At 36.6% G+C, this 17,598-nt stretch overlaps 1 protein-coding gene across 1 annotated transcript in view; it reads right to left on the bottom strand.

The window, feature by feature from the left end:
* CIR1 (corepressor interacting with RBPJ, CIR1) overlaps window positions 1-17,598 on the bottom strand; it is a 40,117-nt gene that overhangs the window by 22,051 nt on the left and 468 nt on the right. The window contains exons 2-7 of the mRNA XM_032636756.1: window positions 13,514-13,608; window positions 8,078-8,151; window positions 7,276-7,286; window positions 7,124-7,188; window positions 6,700-6,748; window positions 2,288-2,405 (exon numbers count right to left, since the gene is read on the bottom strand). Coding sequence (XP_032492647.1) covers window positions 2,288-2,405; window positions 6,700-6,748; window positions 7,124-7,188; window positions 7,276-7,286; window positions 8,078-8,151; window positions 13,514-13,608 — 412 coding nt within the window. The remainder of the gene's footprint in view (window positions 1-2,287; window positions 2,406-6,699; window positions 6,749-7,123; window positions 7,189-7,275; window positions 7,287-8,077; window positions 8,152-13,513; window positions 13,609-17,598) is intronic.

Here is a 17,598-nt window from a genome sequence, read left to right as displayed (position 1 = left end):
ATTTAGGGTTATTTCTAATCTTTACTACTATTAACCTTTGAGCATCTACCTTATCACTTTCTTACTATGAATTCCTGAACGCTGAATTTCCAGTAAAACGATATGCATGTTCTTAAGGCTTTTGATACATATCATCAAATAACTCTTCAGAAAGGCTGCTCCAATTTATCAATAGTGGATTAAAATGTTCATTTTATCATATTTGCTCCAACACTGTATGTGTTTTTCTTTTAAACCTTTAGCACTCGTTCTTTTTGTTGCTGTTAGTAGACTTTCTAATACAGATTCAAGAGAAAGCAGGTCTGTTAGTTACTAAATAAAGGGCTATCCTAGTCTATGTATAGTCTACATCCTAGTCTCCTAGTATCCTGGAGTCTATCCTACTCATTCTCTCCAAGCAGAATCAAAGTAAGACAAGGCTGAGGAACAAAGACAGCAACTGCCACTGCCTGCCCCTAGCCAACGCAGGGGTCATGTAGCTGGAAGAACACCACAAGGATGGAGAAAAAATGAAGAAAGATGCAACCCCTTCCAGCAAACAGAATATACCTTTCAAACATAACAACAGATCCCTGTGACCACCAAAACAAGTGGTCAGAGATATTTGCGCCAGTGGGTTATTCATCCTACTTTGCCCTCATTTTCTTTGGGGCTTTATTTCTTTGGGAGCTTCTCTCCCATCTTTCATCAGTTGAGTGAGGGCATGGGAGAGGGAGCATAGTATGTGGGTTTTAAGAGTACCTGTACTTAGGCATCAACAGGATGTTCTTCTTTTTTTTTTTTTTTTTTTTTTTTTTGCGGTATGCGGGCCTCTCACTGTTGTGGCCTCTCCTGTTGCGGAGCACAGGCTCCGGACGCGCAGGCTCAGCGGCCACGGCTCACGGGCCCAGCTGCTCCACAGCATGTGGGATCCTCCCGGACGGGGGCACGATCCCGTGCCCCCTGCATCGGCAGGCGGACTCTCAACCACTGCGCCACCAGGGAAGCCCCAACAGGATGTTCTTTTGTCAGAGATTGCCAGACCAAGGTCTGTATGGCTATTTTCTCACTACTGAGCAGTTTTCCCTTTACCTAAGATGTGGTTTTTTAAACTTTTTAAAAGAGCAATAAGGATTTAAAAAAAATCAGTTGCAATATTCTGTCTGTACTTCCTCTAGCCATCCTGACATTCGTAACACCATTAATGAGACAGTGTCAAACCTGATAATGGATCAAATTTCTAAACTCCTAATATGAGAACTGGCATCTTGAATCCTACAGCCTGCATCTGGCTTGCTGGAAGAAAGCCCAATGTCTAGCTATAGAAGAGGGCTGAAGGTCATATGCTGATTGAGGGTGAACCCTGGGCTCAGAAGTGGCAGTGGAAGCCTCAGGGAGCCTAAAGAGGTGCATCACATGCCTAGATTAGCTGAGAGGTTGGGGCTTCACGCCCAGAACGTTTGCTTCAATACACCAGCTCTGCCTTCATATGTTCTATACACTGGGATTACGTGTGGGATTTATTTTAAAAAAATTAAAAAAAGGTTCTATAGCTGTTTAAAAAATTCTGAAAATCTCAAGTTATATTATCATCCTTATTTTAAAATGAAGAACTGAAACTCAAAAAGGTGAAATGACTTAAGGTTACAGGGTTAAGCAGGTTATTGCTATTATGATTCACTATGAGTTACTGTTGGATTAGTGTGGCTGTCTCAACAACATACTAACAAGGCACTGATAAATTTAAGTTAAAAGTTCTCAGTTTTAGTATCTCTTTATAAAAAGAACCCAAATGATCCGAACCAAATTAGACCAATTTTTCTTAAGTAGACAATAACATGCAGGAAGGTAAATAACTTTCAAGTAAAAATTAATTTTAATATATCTAACATCTTTTAAAACTCAATTTTGATTTTATCTCGGAAACAAAAAATACAATTGTTGAGGCTTTTGTCCAGCCCAGTTCTACAACTCGGAAGGACATGAATATGAGAAATAGCCATTTCTTCCTTCTATTTTTAGGTTACCAACCTGATAAACTATGTTTAATACATCTGTTACTTTTAAAATCAGGGCCCTTGGCTAAAAAAATTAAATTCTAATATACAGCATTTCAAATTCAAAACATATGATCAGAGTTTCCTGTTGACCACCACATTTTGGGAATATAACCTAACCCCCCAAAACCAAACCAAACCAAATCAAACCAATACCCAGAGACACACACACAAAAAAAGTTATTTTAGCTTCCCTTGTTTGCCCTCTTATAAATTCTAAAACAAACAAATAAATTATGTCTAGTGCCTACCTGAGCCATCAGTGGGAACTGAACTTGCATTAATTCCAGAAAGACCAAACAAAGGACATTCTCGATCTGTATTGACATGACCCCATTTGTGACATTTAATGCACCTCACATTTCGAACCTGAGAAATAGTAAACGTTAATTATTTTGGTTACTAAAATATTAATAATCTAACCAATGTTCAACTCCCCGCTCCTTAGCAGAGTTTAGGTTAAATTAGTCTTGTTTTTAAAAGATCTCCAGGGAAAGAGACTCTACAACTATATTTGGTAATGTAATTCAAACACTAAAATCTTTTATCATAAATTATGCCTAAAAGCTAAGCTGAATCCTGTTTCTTTTTTCTAAAAATATTTATTTATTTACTTATTTGGCTGCATCATGTTTTAGTTGCAGCACATGGGATCTCCCTTGCGGCATGCAGGATCTTTCATTGCGGTGTGCAGGCCCTTCTTTGCAGCATGCAGGCTTCTCTCCAGTTGTGGTGTATGGGCTCAGTAGTTGCGGCGTGTGGGCTCTCTAGTTGTGGCACACGGGCTCTAGAGTGCACGGGCTTACTTGCCCAGCAGCATGTGGGATCTTAGTTCCCCAACCAGGGATCGGAACCCCTGTCCCCTGCATTGGAAGGTGGATTCTTTTTTTTTTTAACATCTTTACTGGAGTATAATTGCTTTACAATGTTGTGTTAGTTTCTACTGTATAACAAAGTGAATCAGCAATATGTATACATATATCCCCATATCCCCTCCCTCTTGCATCTCCCTCCCACCCTCCCTATCCCACCCCTCTAGGTGGTCACAAAGCACCGAGCTGACATCCCTGTGCTATGTAGCTGCTTCCCACTAGCTATCTATTTTACATTTGGTAGTATATATATGTCAGTGCCACTCTCTCACTTCGTGCCAGTTTACCCTTCCTCCTCCCCATGTCCTCAAAGTCAATTCTCTACGTCTGCGTCTTTACTCTGGTCCTGCCCCAGATTCACCAGAACCATTTTTTTTTTTTAGATTCCATATATACGTGTTAGCATACGGTATCTGTTTTTCTCTTTCCGCCTTACTTCACTCTGTATGACATACTCTAGGTCCATCCGCCTCACTACAAATAACTCAATTTCGTTTCTTTTTATGGCTGAGTAATATTCCATTGTATATATGTGCCGCATCTTCTTTATCCATTCATCTGTTGATGGACACTTAGGTTGCTTCCATGTCCTGGCTATTGTAAATAGTGCCACCATGAACACTGTGGTACATGGCTCTTTTTAAATTATGGTTTTCTCAGGGTATATGCCCAGTAGTGGGATTGCTGGGTCATATGGTAGTTCTATTTTTAGTTTTTTAAGGAACCTCCACACATATACATATGTCCCCATATCTCTTCCCTCTTGCGTCTCCCTCCCTCCCACCCTCCCTATCTCAGCCCTCTAGGTGATCACAAACCACCGAGCTGATCTCCCTGTGCTATGTGGCTGCTTCCTACTAGCTATCTATTTTATGTTTGGTAGTGTATATATGTCCACGCCACTCTCTCACTTTGTCCCAGCTTACCCTTCCCCCTCCCCGTATCCTCAGGTCCATTCTCTAGTAGGTCTGCGTCTTTATTCCCGTCTTACCCCTAGGTTCTTCGTGACATTTTTTTTTTTTTAGATTCCATATACATGTGTTAGCATACAGTATTTGTCTTTCTCTTTCTGACTTACTTCACTCTGTATGACAGACTCTAGGTCTATCCACCTCATTACAAATAGCTCAATTTCGTTTCTTTTTATGGCTGAGTAATATCCATTGTATATATGTGCCACATCTTCTTTATCCATTTATCCGATGATGGACACTTAGGTTGTTTCCATCTCTGGGCTATTGTAAATAGAGCTGCAATGAACATTGTGGTACATGACTCTTTTTGAATTATGGTTTTCTCAGGGTATATGCCCAGTAGTGGGATTGCTGGGTCATATGGTAGTTCTATTTGTACTTTTTAAAGGAACCTCCATACTGTTCTCCATAGTGGCTGTATCAGTTCACATTCCCACCAGCAGTGCAAGAGGGTTCCCTTTTCTCCACACCCTCTCCAGCATTTATTGTTTGTAGATTTTTTGATGATGGCCATTCTGACTGGTGTGAGATGATATCTCATTGTAGTTTTGATTTGCATTTCTCTAATGATTAGTGATGTTGAGCATTCTTTCATGTGTTTGTTGGCAATCTAAATATCTTCTTTGGAGAAATGTCTGTTTAGGTCTTCTGCCCATTTTTGGATTGGGTTGTTGGTTTTTCTGATACTGAGCTGCATGAGCTGCTTGTAAATTTTGGAGATTAATCCTTTGTCAGTTGCTTCATTTGCAAATATTTTCTCCCATTCTGAGGGTTATCTTCTCGTCTTGTTTATGGTTTCCTTTGCTGTGCAAAAGCTTTGGAGTTTCATTAGGTCCCATTTGTTTATTTTTGTTTTTATTTCCATTTGTCTTGGAGGTGGGTCAAAAAGGATCTTGCTGTGATTTATGTCATAGAGTGTCCTGCCTATGTTTTCTTCTAAGAGTTTTATAGTGTCTGGCCTTACATTTAGGTCTTTAATCCATTTCGAGCTTATTTTTGTGTATGGTGTTAGGAAGTGTTCTAATTTCATCCTTTTACATGGAGCAGTCCAGTTTTCCCAGCACCACTTATTGAAGAGGCTGTCTTTTCTCCACTGTATGTTCTTGCCTCCTTTACCAAAGATAAGGTGACCATAGGTGCATGGGTTTATCTCTGGGCTTTCTATCCTGTTCCATTGATCGATATTTCTGTTTTTGTGCCAGTACCATACTGTCTTGATTACTGTAGCTATGTCATATAGTCTGAAGTCAGGAAGCCTGATTCCTCCAGCTTCGTTTTTCTTTCTCAAGATTGCTTTGGCTATTTGGGGTCTTTTTGTTTCCATACAAATTGTGAAATTTTTTGTTCTATTTCTGTGAAAAACGCCATTGGTAGTTTGATAGGGATTGCACTGAATCTGTAGACTGCTTTGGGTAGTATACTCATTTTCACAATGTTGATTCTTCCAATCCAAGAACATAGTATATCTCTCCATCTGTTTGTATCATCTTTAATTTCTTTCATCAGTGTCTTATAGTTTTATGCATCCAGGTCTTTTGTCTCCTTAGGTAGGTTTATTCCTAGGTATTTTATTCTTTTTACTGCAATGGTAAATGGGAGTGTTTCCTTAATTACTCTTTAAGATTTTTCATCATTAGTGCATAGGAATGCAAGAGATTTCTGTGCATTAATTTTGTATCCTGCTACTTTACCAAATTCATTGATTAGCTCTAGTAGTTTTCTGGTAGCATCTTTAGGATTCTCTATGTATAGTATCATGTCATCTGCAAACAGTGACAGTTTTATTTCTTCTTTTCCAATTTGGATTCCTTTTATTTATTTTTTTTCTCTGATTTCTTGGCTAAAACTTCCAAAGCTATGTTGAATAACAGTGGTGAGAGTGGGCAACCTTGTCTTGTTCCTGATCTTAGTGGAAATGGTTTCAGTTTTTCACCATTGAGAACAATGTTGGCTGTGGGTTTGTCATATATGGCCTTTATTATGTTGAGGTAGGTTCCCTCTATGCCTACTTTGTAGAGAGTTTTTATCATAAATCGGTGTTGAATTTTGTCTAAAGCTTTTTCTGCATCTATTGAGATTATCATATAAGTTTTATCCTTCAATTTGTTAATATGGTGTATCACACTGATTGATTTGCGTATATTGAAGAATCCTTGCATGGAAGGCGGATTCTTAACCACTGGATCACCAGGGAAGTCCCTCCTATTTCTTTTTGTGTGTTACTTTGTGGAAATAAAACAATGTCATCCAAAAAGAAATGGTAAAATACCAAAAAAGAATGATGTCATGGCTTAATGTTAAATCCTCTCATTTAAAAAAATTAACCTTTGAGGTTTCAATTTCCTAAACCAGGGGCTGGCATACTTTTTCTGTAAAGGGCCAGATAGCAAATATTATAGGGTTTATGGGCCAAAGGTCTCTGTTGCAACTACTCAGCTCTGCCAATATACCAGTAATATATAAATGAATAAGTAAGGCAGTGTTCAAAAAAAATGTTATTTATAACAAGGACCTGGCCCTCTGATGATAGTTTGTTCTGGTTCCAGACAGTTTTATATATTTTTTTGACCTTGAGCTAATTCTCCAAATTCCTTGAAAACCACAGAGACCATTATCATTATAACCCTTACTACAAAACTTTGAATCTTATCTTTTATCAGTTTAGTACATTTAATATTTTCTCTCCTAGTCCTTCTATTATCTGATACAAATAGAAACCACAGAGCCCCTTTTCAGCTTAAATACCTTTTGGACAACAGTATAAAGAAGTGTTTATAAAAAAAACTTATTTTTACAGTATAAATATGTGTCACTTGCCTGAATACCAAAGGGCTGATCTCTGATGTTCATGTCATCTTTGGCATATCTATTAAGGAGAGAAAATGTACAAACTCAATATTAAGAACAATTTAATAATTAAACTAAAAATAGTTTTATAGTTCTGAGTAAATTATGAAATGTATGACTTCAATAAATAAATAGAACAATAAAATCTATTTAGTATTTGCAAACACCACTTCATTATTAAGTATCCAGTCTGATGATCTGTGATTTAAAAAAATGAAAAAAATAAAAATAGAACTAAAGACTATAATCAACCAAATGAGTTGCATAAGACAAATCATTAAAAATAACCTTTCACATTAGTTGCTTTCTCTAATGAATTAAAAGGCAACATAAGATGGGATATTATCTAAATTTAATGATACACATTTTATCTTAAAAGAAAACCAGCTCTTACTTTTCTCGTGGGGCCCCTTTTTGCCATTCAAATTTGTATTCAGTCTCTCCTTCTGTTTCTTCTTTCTAAAAACATTCATTAAAGTCTTTCAATTTTTCCATAAAATTACAATCTATTGCAAATAAATCCAAACATAGAAAACAGTACTTTACCTCTTTGTTTTCTTGATTGCATATCAAAAACATGGGAGGAAAAAAAGGAAGGTCAAGTTAAAAACTTCAACATAAAAGTCTGCTATCATATACGACACTATGATATCACGGTATTTAATTGTAACTTGTAAGAATGTATTAGTTTGACTTTTTTCTTTCATAAGATAAAATTCAAATCACTGAAGGATAAAAAACAGTGAATAAGAAATAGTGTTTAATAAGCACATTTATTTCTAGTCTTTAAACTTTTATATTTTTCATTGACAGTGAATATTATGCTTTGTATTTACAAGTATACTCAGTAAGAAGGACTAAATACACAAATTATAAAAGAATAAATGTAATTCTGGTGATGTTGAGATTATTTTCCTCCCCAAAGGACAAGTCATGAAATTATTACTAGATTAGACAAATATTTTTAGTATTTATTCTACTGTATTTTTTTTTTTTTTTTTTTTTTTGCAGTATGTGGGCCTCTCACTGCTGTGGCCTCTCCTGTTGCGGAGCACAGGCTTTGGACGCGCAGGCTCCGTAGCCATAGCTCACGGGCACAGCCGCTACGCGGCATGTGGGATCTTCCCAGACCGGGGCACGAACCCGTGTCCCCTGCATCGGCAGGCGGACTCTCAACCACTGCGCCACCAGGGAAGCCCCTGATTGCAGTATTTTAAAAAATTATTTTACAAAAATAATAGCACTTTTAAAAGATGAAGAGCAACTTCTAAACAATGTCTGTCATAACAGTTCTCAATCTTTACTTGCAAACACATCAAAGACTTAAAAAAAGGAAATGACCAAGTACCTTTTTTAGCCCCTGGTGGAGCCTCATACATGAAATTAAGGCCATTCTTTACACGTTCATCTCCCATAAGCAATCTAAATAAAACAAGACATAAAGTTAGCAATTTTTTGTAGGAGGAAAAAATTACAGAAAAACTGTCCTTCCATACCCCTAAATCCTAAGGGAATTAGGATAAAATATTTTTATTAGAGATAAAGTTCCAGAAGTTTACTCCACTGATTAGATGACATCTGAAATATCTGACTGGAAATTCCAACAGTGCTGCCTCTTTAGTAACTAGTTGTAAATTCTGAGACTTCCTCATTACCTGAGAGATCCCGGCACTCCCAACTGAAATGAGGGAAAAAATGCCATGCTTCCCCTCACATGCTTTTCTTAAACTTTGAAATGCTGTGGAAATAGGGACAACTTTGAAATCCTATACGCCAACACAAATTTGGAATTAAGTTAAATAGTGCCAACATTTTTCTTTAATTGTGAGGAATCAAACAGTTCTAGAAAAATGAGTCTCTCTGGAATTTCTTTAGGAAGGCAAATCCAGTTAATTCTTAAAAGAGTCAAAGGCAATAAGAGAATCAAATTCTTTAGCGAGGCCAATGAAGAGAGAATAAAGATAATCTACAACAGGTTAATTACTATGATGGACTGCTGCATCTTAAAAATCATTTTCTTTCTTTTTTTTAAAATAAATTTATTTTGTTTATTTATTTTGGCTGCATTGGGTCTTCGCTGCTGCGTGCGGGCTTTCTCCAGTTGCAGTGAGCGGGGGCTACTCTTCATAGCGGTGCGCCGGCTTCTCGCTGCTGTGGCTTCTCTTGTTGAGGAGCACGGGTTCTAGGCACGCAGGCTTCAGCAGTTGTGGCTCACAGGCTCTAGAGTGCAGGCTCAGTAGTTGTGGTGCACGGGCTTAGTTGCTCTGTGGCATGTGGGACCTTCCCAGACCAGGGCTTGAAACCGTGTCCCCTGCATTGGCAGGTGGATTCTTAACCACTGCGCCCCAGGGAAGCCCCTCATTTTATTATTTATCATTTCTGTTTTAACACCAAAAGTTCCCTGTTTGGGTTCTGTTTAGAGAGATATGCTGTGCTTTTTAGAAAAAAAGCTCTGCTACAAATTGAATCAATGGTCAAGTTAAAGCTTTAATTCATAAGATCCAAGTAAAGTACTGATTATAAAGAAGGCTAAAGGGTGAACAGAATTTCCTCTTATTTGGAAAAGGCTATCACAAAGGATAGCCTACATGATTATAGTTCCTCACTTCTTATTCCCACTGGTGTTTACAAAGAATTGTAAAAGAAGAAGAGGGCAAAAGGATGACAGGATCTACCTCTATACAGTGGGATATTATTCAGCAATAAAAGGGAATGAACTACTGACACATGCTACAACATGGATGAACTTCAAAAACACTGAAAAAAATGTTTTTAAAAATACATTTAAAATTTTTAAATTTTTAAATTTTAAATAATCATATTAAATGAAAGAAGCCAATCGCAAAAGACCACATATTGTATGATCCCATTCATATGACATTTCCAGAATAGGTGAATATATAGAGACAAATAAATTAGTGGTTACTTAGAGCTGAGAGGTATTAGGGGGCACAGGGTCTGGAAATGGGGAGTGACTGCTAATGGGTACAAGATTTCTTTTTCGGATGATGAAAATGTTCTGAAATGAGTTATGGTGATGGCTCCAAATTCTATAAATACACTTAAAACCAACATATACTTTAAAGTATATAAATTATATCTTATATTAAATTAACACCATTTAAAAAATTAAAATGGACCATGTGAAAAGCTCAACATCACTAGTTATTAGGGAAATGTAAATTAAAACCATGAGATATCACGTTGTAGTCATTAGGATGCCTATTATCAAAAAAAAAAAAAAGAAGGAAAATAACAAATGTTGGCAAGGATGTGGAAAAACTGCATTGCTGGTGGGAATGTAAAATGGTACAGTCCCTATGGAAAACTGTTGGGTGGTTCTTCAACAGCCAAACACAGAATTACCAGATGATCCAGCAATTCTACTCCTAGGTAATACCCCAAGGAACTGAAAATAGGGAGCTGAACAATATGTGTATGCCAATGTTTATAGCAACATTATTCAAAACAGCCAAATGGTAGAAGCAATTCAAGTGTCCACTGATGGATGAATGGGTAGACCAACTGTGGTATACACATACAATGGAATGTTATTTGGCCATAAAAAGGAATGAGCTGTGATACATGCTACAATATGGATGAATCTTGAACATGTTATACTAAGTGAAGTACGCCAGACACAAAAGGACAAATACTGTGTAATTCCACTTATATGGTATACCTAGAATAGGCAAATTCATAGAGACAGAAAGAAGAATAGTGTTTACCAGGGGCTGGAGGGAGGGGGAATGGAGTTATTGTTTAATGGGTATAGAGTTTCTATTTGGAGTAATGAAAAAAATTTTGGAAATAGACAGTGGTAATGGTACCAACACTGTAAATGTAATTAACGCCACTGAACTGCATACTTAAAAATGGCAAATTTTGTTTTATATATTCCCACCCCTGAAAAAGCATTTCATTTATATTGAAACAAAAATAACAAAATCAAAACTGGAATATCAATTTCATTTTGTGCAAAACTCAACAGGTATACAAAATAAAAGGAAAAGCTATGATATTGGCATTTCTGTTTTAACTTCAACTAAAAACCTGTACAGATTGTTTTTTTTTTTTGCTGTTGACTCTAAGCTGAGTGAAATGTACAGACTTTTGGACATCCTTTTATTTGTCCAGTCAGAATAATAAATGTGACTGTCATCTTTAAAAAAATGTACGTAGGGATCAATATCCACAAACATTAAGAAACATCTAGGACAGTTAAAAACTTAAAAGGGAAAAAAACAGAGTACTAAGGAACAGAATTGGCTATCAAGGACAATACTTTTGAATGAGGAAAAAAAGAAAAATGTAGCAAATCACTCCAAATACTCATAAATTTGCTTTTATATACTCATAAATTCAAACAAACAAACCTAAAAGCAATGAACACACCTAGTGTCCAGATCCTGGTATGTAAATATCTTTCTCCAATAAAAAGAACCAATAAAACTGCTCCAATGCTGGAGCAGGGAAAAATAAAAGACAAATATTTGATGATCCTGTAGTGCCAGGAAGAACTTTTTTTTTTTTTTTTTTTTTTTTTTTTTTTTTTTTTTAAAAAGGATGGGGCGGGCTTCCCTGGTGGCGCAGTGGTTGAGAGTCCGCCTGCCGATGCAGGGGACACGGGTTCGTGCCCCGGTCCGGGAAGATCCCACATGCCGCGGAGCGGCTGGGCCCGTGAGCCATGGCCGCTGAGCCTGCGCGTCCGGAGCCTGTCCTCCGCAACGGGAGAGGCCACAACAGTGAGAGGCCCGCGTAACGCATAAAATAAAAAAAAAAAAAAAAAAAAAAAAAAAAAAAAAAAAAAAAAAAAAAAGGATGGGGCATGTTAAATGGACATAGGAGTCAAACTGACAGAGCAGGCAAAGGCCAAAACTGGAACAATTTGAGCAAAAAAATAAATAAGAGTATTAGATTATAACCGATTAAATAAATATCTGAGTCCAGGCTGATAGGAATAAATGATTAAATAAATAAGTGAGGGAAAAGGAAAAATCCTCTTTCCAGAAGAATTCAAATTAAACAATGTATAGCAACTGAAATAGAAAATCATTATTAGAATACCACAGTAATAACTGATGCAGGCAAGATCTATCAATGAATACTGACATCAGTGGGCAAAGTTAAGGATATGTGCATAGCTTCAAATATTTCCACCTCCACTATCTCTTCATTGGTGTAACTCAACTATATTGGCTGTTTCTTGAACATCCTCTCCATCTTCCCACCGTGATCATCTTTAATAAGCTTTTACTATATGTAAATCAGTCTCTCAACGGTAGTGCTACTGACATTTTGGACTTGATCATTCTTTGAGTGCACTGTAGGCTGTTTTACAGCATCCCTAGAATCTACCCACTAGGTGCTGTTATCACCCAACCCCTGAATTGTGACAATCAAAAAATGTGTCCAGGGACTTCCCTGGAGGTCCAGTAATTAAGAATCCACCTTCCAAAGCAGGGGACACAGGTTCTATCCCTGGTTGGGGAACTAAGATCCCACATGCCACAGGGCAACTAAGCCTGTGCGCTCTAAACCCCACCCACCACAACTAGACAGCTGGCGAGCTGCAACTATCGAGCCTGCATGCTCTAGAGCCTACACGCCAGAACGAAAGATTCCACATGCTACAATGAAGATCCTGCATGCCGCAACTAAGACCTGATGCGGCCAAAATAAATAAATAAAATTTTTTTTTTAATTAAAAAAAAAAAGTGTCCAAACATTGCCACATGTCTGGGCAATAATGGCCCTCAGTTGAGAACCAAAGATCTATATCCTTACCATTCTTCACAGTTCAGCTTAAATGTCACCTCTTTTATGAAGTCTTACCTTGTTATCCCAAATGGAATTATTTTCTTATGCTAGCATGCCACAGTTTTTATAAAGTGTGTTTTCAATCAGTTATTACCTTCAGCCTTGAACTATATGTATGTACATATCCCTTATTAGATTTTCTTGGGGGTAGAGAGAAACTATGCATCACAATTTTATAGGCCACTACAATACCATTTGTTGTCTTACATGAAGTAGGCACTCAATAAAAGTTAATCAGATTAAATAAATTAGTGAGAAAAGTACTTAATTAAACTAAACATTTTATTTCTTTAATTTTGCTCTTGATATACTATATTTTAAAGAGAGTATTTAGTAATAGTTTAGTATTACTTCGCTTAAGTTCCATGTTTTGATGAAATATACAACTGAGTGGAAGAGAAAATATGACCTATCTAACTAAAGCACCACTATTCATTTGCTTGATTAACCAAGAGAAATCAGCTTCAGTGTTAGACCTGCAAATACAAACATAAATGACAATAGCTAAAGGGCAGGTACTGTACCATAGTAAACCAATGAAGAACTCTAGCTCTGATCCTGCCATTAACAGAACAATGACATGCAGGTCAAATAGAGACACTTCAATTTACTTCTTGAAGCTGTCCTGTGTACCTTTTCATTTCAGTGTATGTTGAAGAAATATCTTTGTAAGAGGCCTCAGTAGTTCAAGTATAGACATTTATTTTTCTTCTAAGTTTTGTATAAGTTGGGACTTCTCTATAAACTGTATGTGGAGTCACATCAATCAGTATTTTATGTGAATTATGGGTAAGGTTGGAAAAAGTGCCCATCTATCAATATAAGAGTAAAGACAGTTCACAGGGAATACAATCCTATCATTGGGGCATTCAGTTCAATAAAGCTCATTTAATATATGATTCAGTAAAGGATATTCTCATGCAATTGACTATTCTAAAAACACTAGCATAGTGGAATTTCTTACCTATTATCATATGATTCTTGTTCTTTAAGATATTGTTGCATTAATTCTTCTTGTTTCTTCTTATCATATGATATTTTCTGTTCTGCCATCCATACCTAAATTAGTAAAGTACAAAACTTAAGTAGGAAGTTTGCTCTCTTTTATAATAAAATATAAAATGCTATTGTATATAGTTTACAACATCATCTATTTTGGTCATAATGTCATTATCACGAAACAACAGTTGAAAATCTGATTTGTGCTTTTATATAAGTCCTTAAATATAATCATTCAAAACAGCTAAACTTTCAGGCAAAAATGTCAAACTTGATAACCACGCTGAGCACTTGGGGTACAACTGCTTCTTGCATTCAATCCCTCTGTTGTTGTTTCAGAGATGAGAACAACCATCTCTCTACATGGAATATGTCTAGTCCAAAAAACATACAGGGCACAACCAGTAAGGTTAAATGGTGCCCATGGATGCCAGTGGGTGTCACTGACACCCCAAGAGAGGAGAAATGGAAGACAAATAGGAGAAAAAAGAAAAGGAGATGAAAGGTAGTTGTAGAAAAAAGGGAAGAGACAAGAGAGGAATCAAAGAGATGCATCTGACGTCCTGCAGTTGCTCAAGGGCACCACCACCACAGGCTGAATGCGTCCCTGTGTGAAATTCTCAGAATCGTAGAAGTGGTGACGGTAAAAGGCCCACACAACTTATGCAGGATATTTAATCATGTTACTTCCAGGTTTGAAAGGTATCAGTGACTTCCTACCTCCTATAAAGTAAAGGACAAAATGTTTGATAACCATTCAACATAAACAGCAAGGCAAAACTTTCTCTCCCAACAAGCTAAGTTTTAGAAGGTAAATTCAAGTAAAAATATTTACACTGATAAAATTATAATTATTAAATGTAGGTGGGGGCAGATAAGTTTGGGGAGAAGGATGGGGGACAAGACTGCCATTATTCAATTTTAGATGCAAAACAGTAGTTATCAGTATTTAATAGTGCTCAGATAGGAAGCTTCTATGGGCACCACAATCTGAGATTAATATGGAGATAAAAGCAAAAATAGAAATGAAAAGAGAACCCTTCAGGGACAGATATACCAGAAATTTCTTTTGGTATAAGTTTCTGAAAGTTTCTTCCACTGCCTTCATAACATAATATACATGCCATAACCAACATAACATTACCAATGTAATGTTATAGTAGAAGAAAAGTCTACACTTGGGATGGGCAGTAAAAGGCACATGTTTGGAATTTTCACTGTAGCTCAAAATGCAAACAGTTGCAATAGAAAAATGCAAGGTCTCATTGCCTGGTCAAATATATTAATAATAACATTCTAATGATTAACATATTCTAACAATAACTACCATTTATTTAAAGCTTTAGACTTTACAAAGTTATTTTACTAGTCTCAATTGCTCAAGAGCTTAAATACATGAATATTTATGATGAACTAGAATAAAAAGTAGTAAAACATATTCTTGCCTACAAAATACTCAGAATCTGCTAACAGAAAATCATACTAACTTTTCCGTATGTTTAAGATATTTCATAATAAAAAAGACAGGAATTGTGTAAATAAACAGTAACAATATTTGGGCCTGGGCTGAGGGCGGGGGAGGGGGGTATATGGTGACTGTGTTTTTCATAACTTATGTTTTTATATGGTTGCATTTACGCCAATAAATCCTCAGCTGGGAAAAAAAATAGTAACAATAAAAATTGATATTTGGAACAGAGTATGTTCAACATGAAGAAATAGAACAAGACAGTGTTCTAGGGGGCAAGGAAGAAGGCTGGTATAATGGAATGCTTTATAGCCAAGTTTTGGTTTTTAGAAGTTCTTTATGTTTTAAATGAAGTAACTATATTCACAGGTAGCCAATATTATTCGTTTTGTATATCCTTCCAAAGATGTTCACATGGACACACACATAATATACATAATATAATATACACACATGCATTTTTGGTCACTCTTTTCATAAATGGTAACATATACAGCATATATATACAATATGCTGTACACAGAGAATATGTATAAAATAAAATTCTATACCATGAAGATCATTCCCAGATCAGTAAACAAAATGCTTTCTTGTTTTCTGGGGGATGGGGTGCTGAAGAATATCATTCTTTTGTGGGGCTACACCACCATTCATTTAACCAATCTCCTGCTGTACTGATGGGCATTAAGAAATTTCCAATCTTTTACTATTACAAACTCAGCTGCAATAAGTAACCCTGTTACACAAGTAGCTTCATACATGTTAAACAGGATTTTGAAGCGGATCAAAATTTTGCCAAGGGAAAAACAGGGTAAGATATTACCAGCAGAGGGAACAACTCAGACAAAGATCCAGAAGTGTAAAACAGGAATTAAGTAGCTTGATTTTACCAGAGTATAAAATCTATGGTGGGAGAATAGCAGTAAGGCATGAAGAAGGAAAAATAAACTGGAGCCTGGTTACCTGGACTTTATCCTGTAGTATTTTAATAAGGAGCTAGAAGAAATCAGAGTTGTGCTCTAAAATGACTACTCTATGGAAACACCCAAATATTCATCAAATGATAGATAAATAAAATGTGCAATATCCATATAATGGAATTATTCAGCAATAAAAAGGAATGTAATACTGATATATTCTACAACATGAACTCTGAAACATTATGCTAAGTGAAAGAAGGCAGTCACAAAAAAATAACATATTGCATGATTCCATTTATATGAAATGTCGAGAATAGGCAAATCCACAGAAACAAAAAGCAGATTAGTGGTTGACTAGGGCTGGGGAGGGGGAAGGATTAAAGACAAATGGGAGTGACTGTTAATAGATATGGGTTTGGGGGGGCGTGATGAAAATCTTTTAGAACTTTTGTGGTGATGGTAAAATTCATAAATATACTAAAAACTACTTAATTGTACACTTTAAATGGGTGATTGTATGGTATGTGAATTATACCTCAATAAAACTGCTAAATAAAAAAATAATTATTCTGATGGCTAGATGGGTAGAGAAGGATTTGAGAGGGGTCAAGACTGGCAGTAGAAAAACCAGTTAGGAAATATAATTGTCTAGGTGAAAGATGATGAGGGTCTAAGCTAAGATACAGGCAGTAGTGACAAGGAGGAGAGATGGATTCAACAGATATCTGAGAGGTAAGACCAATAGAATTTATTAGCTGACAAGATAAAGGAGTGATGGGAAAGGACAAATCCTGAGTCTCTGGCCTGGGTGACTGGATGAAGGGTTGTGTTACTACCTGTATGTCGTACTGATATGAGAATAGGAAGTATAAAAAGAAGAGCAGATTTAGGATAAAAGGTAAGTTCCATTTCAAATATGCTGAGTTTGAGATGCCTGTAGGATATCAAGATGAAACTGTCTAGTATATAGCTGTCTTCAGGTGCCTCCAGCTAAGGGGAAAGATCTCGCACTGTAGATTTGAAAGTCAGGAGTAAATAAGGGGTGGTTAAAACTATAAAATTGGCTGTGATTGTTTGGGAAAGCATACAGAGTAAGCAAGACATGGGCCAGGGATGAAACTCTTGTTACCACCTGTATTTTAGGAGCAGGCTAAGGATAAGGGTGTGTGTAGGGGCAATTAATATTTTATTGAGCACTCACTCTATGTGTTGGGCAGAGTGCTAGGTGGTGGTACTTATTTCAAAGTCTTTATCTACACCATCTTATTTAGTCCTCATAACAATTTTCACAAGTCAAGGCAACTGATACTAATCATTCTTAACTTATAGATTAGGACACTGAGGATCAGGGACATTAAATATTTTGTGTGGCTAAAAGTGACTGTGCTGGAAAAACAGAATCTAGGTCTGGTTTCAATGCTTATACTCCTCCTACCTCACCATTCTGCTTTCCACTACTATAATACTCAACTCAGTTTTTCTGTACTGGACATAGTAGACCTGTAAGTGGTTATTTAAAAAGCCAAAGTTCAATGAGGTCACCAGACATGATCAAGTGGGATAAAAAGAGTAAGCAAGGTGTGGCTTTATTTCCCTTTTAAGATCTATCTTAAATAGACAGGGAGTCTTCTTTGTACAGGACAGCAGAGCTCAGAAGCCGCG

The sequence above is a fragment of the Phocoena sinus genome, chromosome 7 (genome assembly GCF_008692025.1).
Source record: "Phocoena sinus isolate mPhoSin1 chromosome 7, mPhoSin1.pri, whole genome shotgun sequence".
NCBI lineage: Eukaryota > Metazoa > Chordata > Mammalia > Artiodactyla > Phocoenidae > Phocoena > Phocoena sinus.
This window is presented reverse-complemented; position numbering and strand designations above follow the sequence as displayed.